General features: G+C 42.1%; 1 protein-coding gene across 1 annotated transcript; it reads right to left on the bottom strand.

Moving 5' to 3' along the window:
* Positions 1 to 3580: 3580 nt before the first annotated feature.
* On the bottom strand, positions 3581 to 11004 carry LOC139677969 (high affinity choline transporter 1-like). The gene is made up of 8 exons (XM_071568474.1): positions 10827 to 11004; positions 9687 to 9800; positions 7996 to 8151; positions 7397 to 7545; positions 6750 to 6893; positions 5624 to 5777; positions 4540 to 4757; positions 3581 to 4102 (listed from the first exon to the last, which is right to left on the bottom strand). Exons 1-8 carry the CDS (start codon positions 11002 to 11004, stop codon positions 3581 to 3583), a joined length of 1635 nt encoding a protein of 544 aa, XP_071424575.1.
* Positions 11005 to 12851: the final 1847 nt, after the last annotated feature.

The raw sequence follows: 12851 nt of genomic DNA, 5'->3' as shown, positions 1-12851 counted from the left end.
GTCAAAGGAGATAAATTCATTATGTGGAGAGGTAAACTGGGGCACTCCAGTAACCAAATGATTTTTTTATTAAGAAGGGGAAAGGCAAATAAAGGAATACAGAACTGGAGGCAGTAATCTAAGAGGAATAGTTTCCTGGGAGGTGGGCCATTATCCCCCATTCTAGCAACACCTCAAGGACTTTGGGTGTGCTGGACTGGAACTAGGCACTTGGTCATTAAGTATAGGCTAGAATTACTTCTATATTTATTTTACTTGCAGCTAATTCCTTTCAAAACTTTGTCCGACCTTGATGAATGTTTTCTTTTTAAGCTTGATGGGGGATGTTCTGAGGAGGGAGTCATAAAAGGATGAAAAATAGCAAACATTCATGAGAGTTACAGTAATTGTATTTGCCATTTTCCTCTCTTCACACAAAGCAGAGCGTTTTTAGTGGTATGAAATTTAGGGAAGCTTTGTAAGGGCAAAGTCTGGCTGAGTATGCCAGATACCCCTTACTGTGCTGAGATTTTCCTATTTGAAGTCTCTGTGAGTCTCTGTGGTGACGCTGGGCAGGAACATGAAGGTGGTGGTGACACTCTTCAGCAATGTCCTTTGACACTCTCTCAGGAAGCTGTGGATCTATTGCTCTCCATGCCAAGCATGTTAGCACAGAAAGACTTTAGTGTCAAACTTTGGGACTCTGCAGGGAAGCAGCAGGAGAAGTTGAGTACAATGGTGTACTAAAAAGGTATTTTCAGATCTAGGGATTGGTTTTTCAGAGCTGCTGTGTGGGGTGTCTCCTGGGCTGCATCAAGAGATGTGGCCAGCAGGTCAAGGGAGGCAATTCTGCTCCTTTACTCTGTTTTTTTGAGACACCACCTGGAGTGCTGCATCCAGCTCTGGAGTCCTCAGCACAGGACAGGCATGGGCCCATTGAAGTGGTCCAGAGGAGGCCACAAAAATAATCAGGGGGCTGAAACGTCTCTCCTGTGAAGACAGGCTGAGAGAATTGGGCTTCTTCAGCCTGGAGAAGAGAAGCTTCAGGGAAATGTTATTATGGCCTTCCAATACCTAGACGGGGCTTGTAAAAAGGAGGGAGAGGAAGTTTTTTATGTGGGCAGATAGTGACAGGACAAGAGACAATGGTTTTCAACTGAAAGAGGGTTGGTTTAAGTTAGATATTTATAAGAAATTCTTTACTCATTGAGTGGGGAGGCAGTGGAAGATGTTGCCCAGTTGTGAATGCCCCATCCCTGTAAGTGTCCAAAGTTGGGTTGGGTGGGGCTTTGAGCTACCTGGTGTAATGGAAGGTGTTCCTGCTCATGGTAGGGGCTTGGAATGAGATGATCTTTAAGGTCACTTCCAATCCTAACCATACTGTGATTGTGTGATTCAGTGGTCAGGGAGCAAGGTGTTGACCTGGGCCTGAGGACATCAGAGTTTCACTGTCATCTGGGCCATGCAGCAGGTCTGTGCACTTGTTCAAGTGCAGTATGTCTGCTTTGGTCTGCTCCACTCAAGGGGAGGTACAGGTCCCCAAACTAGGTCACCCCTAAATCTTGCATGGAAGTATGGTTGAATCAGTGTATAGCAACTGCAATTTAACAAGAGCCCTGTTCTTCTGGCACTAAGGTAATGATAGCTTTGGTGTCTCCCTTAGCTAAGCACGACCTCACCTGCTCCCACTCAAATCAGTGGGTGACTGCCCAGGGCCAGAGTAAATGGTAAAGCTTTTAATTTTCAAAACAGGTTTTTTTCCTCTTTTCCATACACATTATAATTAATATTTCATGGCAGTCTCTAAAGACCCAGGAAAGAATTTCTGGTCTTGGCTTAATAAAGCATATCAACAGGATTGCTGTGCATGGGTAAGTAAGTGTGCCCAGGTGTCCACTGCCATTTGTCTGATGAGGAGCAGAATCTCCACCTTGCTGAGGATGGATATTTTAAAGGAGATGAATGTTCCACATGGGGAGCAGAGTCATCAAAGTCATATCTAAAGCACAGGGCTGCCAGTCCTCCTCCTGAGTCATAGCCCTTGCCTTGGTACAGCTCAGAGTGACTCGTGGCTTCTTGCTGAGCTTGCTGCAGCCATGCATGATCGCACCAGTGGAGTTTCTCGCTGTGTGCATACACATGCTGGAAACAATTCACAGAGCAGCCTGTTGTTTACACCCTCAGCAGCTCAGTTGGCTGTGAGGGTTGCTCTGCTGTGGGCTATTTTGGTTATGTCAGTAAATATCTTCCCTCCAACTGCACAGGTGTTTCCATGCACAGCATCTCCCACAACCACTTTGTAAAGGTATTGTGAATATGATTCCTGCTGGCTCTCGTGGGTGGATTACAATGATCCCTGGTGAGCTGCTGCACAGCTGCTGAGGGAAGTATAAAACAACAGCCATCCACGAGCCATTGCTGCAGGATCCTCCTGAATCTTTAATTGAGCTTGCATCTTAATGACCCATCCCATTGTGAGATGTTCTTAGTCCATCAGACTTCAGGCTAGAGGCCAAACTCACTACTTAGCTGGGTTTCTTCTCTTCCTAGCCATTGAGAATTTATGCAAACAAGGTGTCAGGGCTTTTCTGTACTGACCTGTGGCTCGAATCTTTTGGGATCTTGCCCTCAGGTTTTCATGTCCCAGCAGGAACGTTCAGAATAAGTTTTCCTGCTCCTTTCTGTCATCACAGTCTGATTTCTCACACAGCACTCTGTGTATTTGTCCCACACCGTCCTGTTGCTGTGATAGAGTAACACTTTCACATGAGTGATTTACCACGTGTTTTCAAGAAAACTCATTCAGGAGTCTCTCTGGCACCTCTATTTTTTCCATTTGGTTGAATTTTTTAATTAGTGGCTATGTAAAACTTTCTTATCAAATAATTAAGGGCTGTTGCTTCATCTTTCTTTTCTGCTTCTGCCCTATCAGGTCATGTGAGAGGGGATGTCTCACACATCCCCAGGCTGTGGGATCCACACTGGCTGTGTGGCCTGATACCACAGTGGGGAGAGGCATAAGCAAAAGTTTTTGCTGTGTCAAAGAAAGCTTTGTAAAGCATGTGAGGAATGGTGCAGAGCTGATATTACTGCTGGACTGCTGTGGTGGTTGTACTACTTTCAGTAATGTGTGTTTTTATAGGTCTGATGTGCTTCCCAGGGATGATTGTGCTAAAGCCAGCTGCGTAATGGAAACAGGTTTGCTTGCCCTTTTTTTTTAATCAAGAATACCCAATCTATTAAATATTAGTTTGTCTCCTTTGTGGTGAGAAAAGTATGTGTCTTGAGAATGCCCTAAATGTCAGAGCATGATTTATAGCTTTGCTTTCAGGTGGGGTACCAGGAGCACCTTGAAGCAACTGCTGCTGGGGCCAAGGTGCCCTGTGGTCATCACCACAAGATTGTGCTCCATCACCATGTGACTTTAATCACTGCAGACTTCAAGCTCACACATTGTCTTTGGATGAACAGAATGTGTTTTTATTGCTCTGTGAGGACTTTAAACAATTCATTACTGGAGAGAGCAAAGGGAAGAGCAATGCTGTTTGTGCTGTACACTAACTGCTGAATGCACCATGGCCTTTCAAACAAAGCCCCATGTTTAATCATGGTTCCCTTCTAGTGCAATGGTTGGTGAACCCACCTGTTTCTCCATCTGCTGCAGGGGGATGAGGGTCCTGGTTCCCCCTATAATACTGCAAACATCCCATGTGCGGGGAATGAGGTTTCTCTGAAACAAAACCTTGGCCAAGTATGAAACAGCAAGGATTGTGCCCAAGGTGACAAACATGGTGAATGTTTTAAAGGGGAAGAGCTGACTGAAGGTCCCATTCATCAGAGGGCAGGCTGAGTAGCAGATGACAGGGGGGATGCTCAGGGCAGGCTCCCCTGCCAGTAGCCTCAGCAGGAGCCCGACCAAGAATCCGGCAGCTGAGCCGTAGGTGTTGGTGCTGGGAGCAAAGAGAGCACAGCAGAGCTGGGGGAAGAGGAGGGCATACACCAGCTCCCCGCTGAGGAACCAGAGGTCATAGACAGAGCTGGAGTAAAAAGCCAAACTGGCAGCCCCAGCCCCAAACACCAGCATGGAGGTCCTCATGGCCCATAACACTTCTGTCTCTGTAGCCTGTAAAAGAGAGATTGTAGCATTAAAGACACAACATTTTCTGGTGGGATGGCCAGCACTGCCTTGTCCTGGGCTGGTTCTCACCAAGCCCTTGATGCTTTCAGGCACTATTTATTGCCAGTAGCCACCTAAGGCAGGCACCCCTAGAGATGGAGCTGCCTTCTGCTCTTTTGAGGGTCATGGTTTTATGCTGTTTCCCTTAAGATCTTAATCCAAATTTTATACCAGTCATATTAGAGCGAGCAAAGCTCACCAATATGGGGATTGGTACCGTTACCAAGGATATGGACACCCTTGACTTATGTTTGGAGTTCTATCTCCAGGAACCAGTTCAGCAGCTGAAGGACTGATTCCTCCCATCACAGACTGGATTAGAAATAGTCTTGAAACAACACTCTTTCCTGACACCAAAACTGCTGAATGCTGCAACCAAGTACCTCTTTCCTCAAGATCTTCCTGTAGATATTGTGAGCAAACATGGAGCCAGCGGAGAGAAGAGCTGAATCTGCAGAAGACATTGCGGCAGCAGCAATGGCTCCCAAGCCAGCAATGGAGATAAATGCTGGGCAGAGGTAGCGCAAAACAAGTGGTAGTATCATCGCTGATTCCCCTCTCTCAAATGGACTCGGAAGACCATAGCTTGTCTGATTCCAGTCTTTTAAACAAAACAGGAAAAGTCACAACAAATCCTTCATGGACATTTCTGGTGTCTTTGAAGTTGTCTTTTCAGACGGCCAGGAACATCAGGGCTAAGAACTGAGACCCACTTGGTATTTTAGGACTTGGATTAATTTTTTATGTTCCTTCGTGATCTCTTGTGATTTCCCTTATCATGCTGCAGTTCTCACTATATCAAAGATTTTCCTTTTCCTCCACAGCATCTCTAGGAACAGCTGTGCTTTGTGTGTTTCTAGAATTGGGACAGTTAGAGGTCAACCTCTAGACCAGGCTTGTGAGGAGAAGGGAGTTTTGCTCTGATATCCCTAATGACAGATGAACTCATGACTTCACCTGGTTTTCTTAAATGTTCAGTGTTCTGGCTGCTCTTTAACCCTTGCTCACAGCCAGTACAGGACTGATTCCCTGAGAGGAGGCTGTGAGTTTACAGGACTGAACCTCTTGCTTCCTTCAAGCAAGTTTTCTTCAGAATCTTATTAACAATCTGTAGTAATATTGCTGGGTCTTACATGCAGAAGGCATTAACAGAAGGATTTCTTCTAGAACAGGATTATACAGGGTTTTACAGAGGCTGATTTCATCTTTCCTCAACACAGGGTCCATGAAAAGTCATTTCATCATAATGAAATAGTTTTAAATAAGTCATGGAGCTGTTTAAATGTCTTTAAGTAGTTGTGCACTGAACCTCAGAAGGCTCCATGTTTCTGGAAGGGGTTACCAACTTGGTGGCCAGGGCCACAGGATTGGGTAATATGAAATCTAAATCAGGACTTCTTTGGATCCAGTTTTAATCGCTTTTGACAAAAACATGTTAATTACTCAGAGGTAAACAATTAGTTTTACCTGTTGATGCTGCGACTGCACCAATGAGCACAGAAGGGATAGCCATTGCAAAACACCCAAGTCCTGAGAGGTAGGAGATGAGCCTTGCCTGTCCTGTCGAGGCAGTGGAGAGCACCCTTTGGAAGTAAGTTTGCCATGGGATGCTCCCAAGCACCTGAAACATTCAGATGTTACCAGTGGTACTCACCAGACTGCTGGCTGCTGTAGGGCATCATCCATCCATTCAGATGGATGATAATCTCTAGTGTTATAAAATTCTCATTTCAAATGCATAAATGTTGCCCAGCTCTGACTCTTGTGGGTGATACTTCTGATGGTTAAGGATGTCCTTTGTTTTCATTGTGAGATGTGAAATTTTAATGGAAACAAGTTAATGGTTTGGCAGACTGAAAAAGCTGAAAAATAGGTTACTTGGAACAGTGAATTAGGCAGAGAGGAAGGGAAGGGGAATTTTTTCAGGAATGCAACTTTTGCAAATAAATCTACCCAAACTTAGCTAGATTATACTCTAAAATCAAAACCGAAATCATAATTTTCACCTTAGCACACCAAGTTAATCAAATAAAATCTGAAGATACTGTCCTCACCATAAAAGGTCAAGCTTCTATGTGTCCCTATTACCAGTTTAGTGAGAGCAGAACAACAGTCTTGGCTATATTGGTAGCTCAAAAGTTGAGTTGTGCAGTGAAGTCAGTGGCACTGTGGTTGCTGATGATCTGCAATCATGCAATTTTTTTTCCACATAGAGGGAACTTTACATATTTATGTTAAAAGCACACTATTAAGGCTGTGAGATCAACCTCTCAAAAGGTAGGAAACTACTCATTTAGGTGCCAGGAGTGGAACTGGCTGCCTACATGGTCTTAAGCAGGAGGTACCTTCCTCCATGTGGGTAAAGGATGGAGTGTCCCTCCTGCTTGTTTTCATCCCACAGATGAGCCTCAGATCCCCCCAGTCCATTTAGTGTGTTGCAGGGTGGCTGAGACAAGGTTTTACACACTGTCTGGGCCCTGTCAACTGGCCTTGCAATGTAGGGCTCCTGGCTGGAAGAACCCACAAGCTTTCCAGACAGAAAGTCCCAGCACAATTCCTTCTCCCAACAACTTGTCCAAGAAATACTCCATACCAAGTACAAGAAGTCATCCAGCCACCTTCCAAGATACTGTTTTTCTATCTTCCCGATCCAAGGGTCTTGGTAAGATTGATGAGTTGCAGTGTAATAAATACTTTCTGTTGCAGAGTTCATCAGAACAAAGGGGATGCAGATCCACTAGGATAGAAATGGAAATAGTTAACAGTTTTCCCAGTGTCCTTGTTCTTGTAGGGCAGATATTTAAATTAAGGTATATGTAGAACACAGAGTTACATAAGATTAAACCCAGTCTTACAGTCTTCATTTCTGCCCTTTCCTTACTCTGAATCTACATGTTTCTGGTTTATGACATCATCAAGAACATGAGTCTGTAATTCAGCACAACTGGGGCCTTCAGTAGACAGATCTCTCCCCATCTGATATTGTCCTGGATAGGTTCTGCAGACTTTGCTTGTGTTCAGACCTTACTACATTGACCCAGCAAGGCCAATGGCACTGTCTGAAATGCAGGAAGTATAAACACTATAAGATGTTTTGGGAGATCTGTTCTCCTAAAGATGAACTGTAGGGCAAGGATCAGTATTGATGGAGTTTTCTTTGGTCTGAGACATGCTGAAAAGAAGAGCTGGATTTTTCCGTTTATTTAGGAAACTGATAACAAAGAAATGCACAGGACTTGCCAGACTGAGGGTAATGAAAACCATCTGGATGACATCTGTGTATGCAACAGAGTAGAGGCCTCCCAGTAGAGTGTAAAGTATGACAGTGCATGCTGAGACGATGATAGCCAAAGGACCTCCAATATCCAAGATGACCCTCATTGTTGCTCCTGCAGACAAGGACAGCATTTGATATGTGAAGAATACAGAATAAATAAGGACATGTTATTCCCTTGGTGCCACCACACCACACTGTATGAGAAAGGCAATCTACAGAGAGTGCACTGAGTTCCCTTTCTGCTCTTGTTGGTACACTGCTGCATGGCCTTTGCCAAGGAACTTTGCCTTTGTACATTTAGTCTCCCACAGACAAGAGGAAGGTACAAACTCCTATTACCAGACCTCTCTATTGTAATATAATGAACATATACTACTGTCATTTGTTTAAAACCTAAAAATATATTTTCCAGGAATGAGTAATGGTTGTGTTCCTCTCACAAAAGGAGACATGAAGCACAGCCTTCTGCGGCTTAGTCCAACGCCATTCTCAACTGTGTATTATACTCTAACAGTTGTGCCGCATGACCTTTAACAAATATAACAGGAAAGTAAGTATTTACCCAAGGATGCCAGGATAGCTGCAAACCAGAACACCTCTCCTAGCAGCGGTGGAATGAAGAGTAAGCTTCCCATCATGTTCCCATAAGTTTCTTGAATGGGGTCCATCACTGTCACATAATTCTTGGATCTCATTGGATTTACAAAGAAGAAACCACCTGTTAGAAGTGATGACATATTTTATACTCCAGGAAAAGAAAGGTAAGAATAATATGGTACTTGTGTATCAGACCCATATAGTGAGTGTGGACTTAATACCTAATGGACCCCAGAGAATTGTGCTGCCCACCAGACACCGGGGCCTCAATTCACTTGCCTGATTGTGATATTTTGTCCATCTGAGAAGCCCCATGTTATAAAGAATATCTGCTTACAGGTGACAGATACGATCATCCAATTTTGGCACAGCTACATCTTTCTGGAGTGGCTACTGGAGGCCAGGGAGGACAATCTAGGGCACCCCAAATGGCATAAGATACCTGTGTGACTCCAACAAGAACTTAGCTCAGAGCACACCCACATGTAATCTCTCCATTCCCAGTGACCTACCAAGCTGAGACATTAAGCTTTCTGAAATGCATCCTATGGAAAATGTCAGTAGGCAGAGACTCATATTTGGCTAAAAAAAGAGACAAAACTTTGTCCTTGGCCATGTGAGGCAATATGTTGATATGTGTTCCTGTTCTGATTGCATTTTCATCTTGGTGACTTTATTGTCTCTTCCCAGAACTATATTGTTTTAATCTGCACACTGAGCTGAGTCCCACCCACCTTCATCTAAATATTAGACTTCAGATGTGCAGCCATCTCATTAAAACCAAAGACGAGGTATAGTTGCTAACCCTGCAGCCAACAGGACTGCTTGTCTGGGCACTACTGACCTGAGCAAAGATTGCAGGATCAGACCTGCACTCCTCAATTTCATTAGTAAAAATTACTCACATTAACAATGCTGGCAATGTATATCCAAGCCTGATTCATATTCACGTCGGTTGTACTCTTTTCTTTGACTTGAGAATCAAGGTCATCATTATTTTAGAAATTCCTGTGTAAGGTCTGCACAGATCTCCTTGCTTTCATCATACTGTGGCCCTAGACAGTTATGGTATAACACAGTGTGGCCTGGAAGAAACTTTGGTCTTGGCAAGACATCTGGACCTCAGTGTGAGTTCAGTAATTCTTGGAGTGAGAAATGGCAACTCAGGTATAGAACACTGCACACTTAACTTAGTTACAACACAGTAGTGACCAGCTGTAAAGTGGGATAAGCTGGATGCACTGCACATTCGTCCTGAGATGATGCTATTCAGGAGAATGTATTTTAGGGGAAAAATCAAGATAGTATAATTTCATTACACAGAGATTTCAAAGAAAAAATAAAAATAAAATATTCTCAATAGTCTGTAAATAAGAGACTGTGTTAAAAAAGCAATATGGCCAGATAAGTTGTCAGATAATATTTTTCCCCTATAAATTGTTCCAAGCAGGCAAAACTCTATGCTAGCTGGAAGCTAACCTAACTTGTTATGTTTCAGTTTAGAGAATAGTATTATAAATGCTTATTCTGGGTCTATGGAAGATTGAAGAATCAAAATCACATTTAAAATGTACTCTGTACTCTATTAGATACCTTCATATACTCATATGATATATTTTGAAGCTTATGTGTCCTAATTATTGCCTGAATTATTACCAATAACAAGGGACAAGGCAAATCCCACAGGTGCCTGGACCCACAACAATCCTTTTGAAGGCAGGTAGATGATTTCAGCTGTGCCATTGATATACGCTCCTCCAACCCAGGTGGCTGTAAATGTGAAAGATGAAAAGGTAAGAATTGCAATACATGTTCTCAGCTAGTTTTGTAGAACACTTTAGTGCTTGTAAACATTTTCCTCTTACAAATATTTAGTGATACTTCTATTTTCTTTGCAAAGTTTTCTCCCATACTGAGATGTGCTGCTGAGTACAGGTAACAGTATTAGAATCCCACTCTAAATAATTGCCGAGGTTCAGGAATGAATATGTGGACAGAAAAGCTCAGTGTTTAAACATTTAAAGGCAATTTGAATGAACTAATTTTTACTTCTTTTTTTTTTTTTTCTGGGAGGAAGACTTTTGCTACAGCAAACAGAATTGCCTCTTTTAATCTGCTGTGATTGATTGACCATCCTTCATGAGCATCACTTACATGGTCCAAGAAAATGGACATTATGGAAAAAGTATGGAAACAGACATTGCAGTCAGAAAACAAACCTACAACACTGGCTGAAGTGTCTGAGTCAAACACCATTTGGAGATACCTTCACAACAAAACAGGTCAGGGAAGCAAATTTCAGATGATGCCATGCAGCAAGGAAAGAAAAGTGAAGCAGAGGGCAGGATTCAGTGGGGAAACATTTTTTCTTTAGAAGAGAGCCCAATGCTCACCATGAGTGGCAATTTATTCCACACAGAGCTAGACTGTTCCAGAACTAAAATTGTTCTATTATGCTGGATAACAGAAACTGGTTCAAGAAAAAGACCACAGTCATCCTTAATGAAAAGTGTCATATTCTTCAGTCACTCTTAAATTAAACTCTTTAACTCTTAACTAAACTCTTACATGAATCTCTTTAATTTAAAAGAATCTACATAAACATTAGGTTCAGCTCAGTGTGAAGAGGTTTGGAAGAATCCATCCCAAAATGATTCATGAAACCATAGTTCTTTAAAGTCACACTTAAGTAAAATCTACCCTGACATTAAAGAAGTTCACTTACTTTGAAAGAAAATATCTATGTAATACAAGAGTTTTAAGAAGAAATTTAAAAAGTATTTTAAGAAAACTTACCTGTTGCAGTGAACAATCCAATGAAAACTTTTATATTTCGTCCTCCAACTATGGCAATTTCTGTTGGGTTTCTGTTCTGCTGATCCCTTTTGCTTTTCCAAGAAGCCCAAATTCCAGTAGCTAAAGTTAATGTGAAAAACACACTCAAAGATACTAAGCCTGCTATATTTAGAGTCATTTTCTGTGGTTTAATTTATATGATAGAGATTAATGTTGTGATGATAATAGTCTTTGGCTGAGTCCACAATCGGAAAAAAATAGAAAAAAACCAGTAAAAATAGTTCCGCCTTATAAAGAGACTGCCAGGTATTTGGTGTACTTTGCAAAGGAAATGCAGTATGAAACAGAGCACTAAACCCCAAAGTCTTGAGAACTGGATGCAGAGCCTCTGTCTTTGGAGGAATACTGCAATTCTACAGTCTTATCCCTTCTTCAGAAGATATCCAGTGTTATTTTGTGGGGAGCAGATTAGGAGCATAGGAATTACTGTTTATAAAAGTAATGGAACACTGATATAAGTGGTAATGCTAGCTTGGCTTAAAGGAGGGGAAATGTTATATTTTGTCTTGTATGAAAATGCATATTTCTCTATGTTCTAGGCACAAGGCTAACACAGAAGATAGGTCTAAGTCTTTGTCTGTTTAAGGCTGAATGAACAACACTCTAAATAATGATCAAAATAAACCTAGGAAAAAATGAAAGTTTTACCATTGACCAGTGGAAGGAGCTGCATGCTGATACACAAAGCAAGCATTTTATAATTTCATTGCTGGAAACCAGTAGGAAAGCAAGGTGTTGCTGGACTCTCCAGTGAAACTATAGGAAGGACTTTTAAACTAGTTGGTGAAGCTCCCTTTAAACAGACATAATTATGGAAAAAACCCTCATATGTGCATTAAGGAATTAAGTTAGTTACATTTATTATAGAGTAGCAATGCCGATATCTTTTTAGTTGTTGTGCAAGCCATTATCTGTCAACTATGGTTCTTTATAACCAATTCTATGTAAAAAATGCCCTGTTTAGGGCACATGTAAGGCTTTCCTGGATACCTGCATTCATCTGTGCAGTGGGTAGCTCCTTTCCATGGGGAAATCACAGATTCCTTCTTCAGAGATGCACTCTGAGTAAAAGGCAAAACATTTAGAAAGCTTTTGTGCCATCTCTTGCAGACATCCTGGAGTAGCTGTGCATGGAAATGGCAGTGGCACAGGCTAAGAATGTCTCATGGGCAGGATATGGTAGGAATACACATTCACATGGGTGATGGCTGTGAGAAGTAGAGAAAAGTGCAGAAACTACATGATTCCTGTGATACCTTTCTGTACATGGGGAAATAAGGGTTTGGATAAGATAGGCAGTGGTCTGTTTGAAAGACTCTATCAGAAGTGTTTAGAAAGAAGCAAAAATTAAAAGAGATGAAAAACCTTGACCACCAGCTGATTATTTATCCTGCCTTAGGATAAATCCTGCCTTATATTTATAATCAAATACTATTTTAACTGAGTAATGGTTTTTAACATTGACTCAATTACCTAAGTGCAAAAAGGGACACTGAGCATTTTAAAAGTACATTTTTCTGTGTGGTAATTAGAAACACTCCCTTCCACCTTAAATTAACCTGCTACAAGGTCCTAGAAACTGCAGCTGTTGGTAGCAATGGAGCCATCAGTTTCTCTGGTTTGCTTTCCTTTATCAAAATGGATGTTTTAAAAACTTTTAAAACACTGTTTACGCACAGACACATGCTGAAATTTTTTTCTAGGAGCAAATGTTTTACAGCATATTTCCTAGGCAGTCACAGGACAGGGCTGAATGTGCACGTGGCTGAAGGTGAACTCAGACATGGCTTAGCCTGCTCTGCAGTCAGACACTCCTGGGAGGACATGCCTGACATTGCACCCTTCATGTGGGGTCAACTAAATTCAACATGTCCAAAGCAAGATTTGAATTTGTTCTTTGACATCTGCAGAGAATGTCTGGACTGACTCTGCACTTTTTCATCTCTTGGGGAGTCAGGCAGAGGT

This window comes from Pithys albifrons, chromosome 1 (assembly GCF_047495875.1).
Source record: "Pithys albifrons albifrons isolate INPA30051 chromosome 1, PitAlb_v1, whole genome shotgun sequence".
Lineage (NCBI taxonomy): Eukaryota > Metazoa > Chordata > Aves > Passeriformes > Thamnophilidae > Pithys > Pithys albifrons.
Note: the sequence above shows the minus strand (reverse complement) of the source record. Positions and strands in the feature narration are given on the sequence as shown.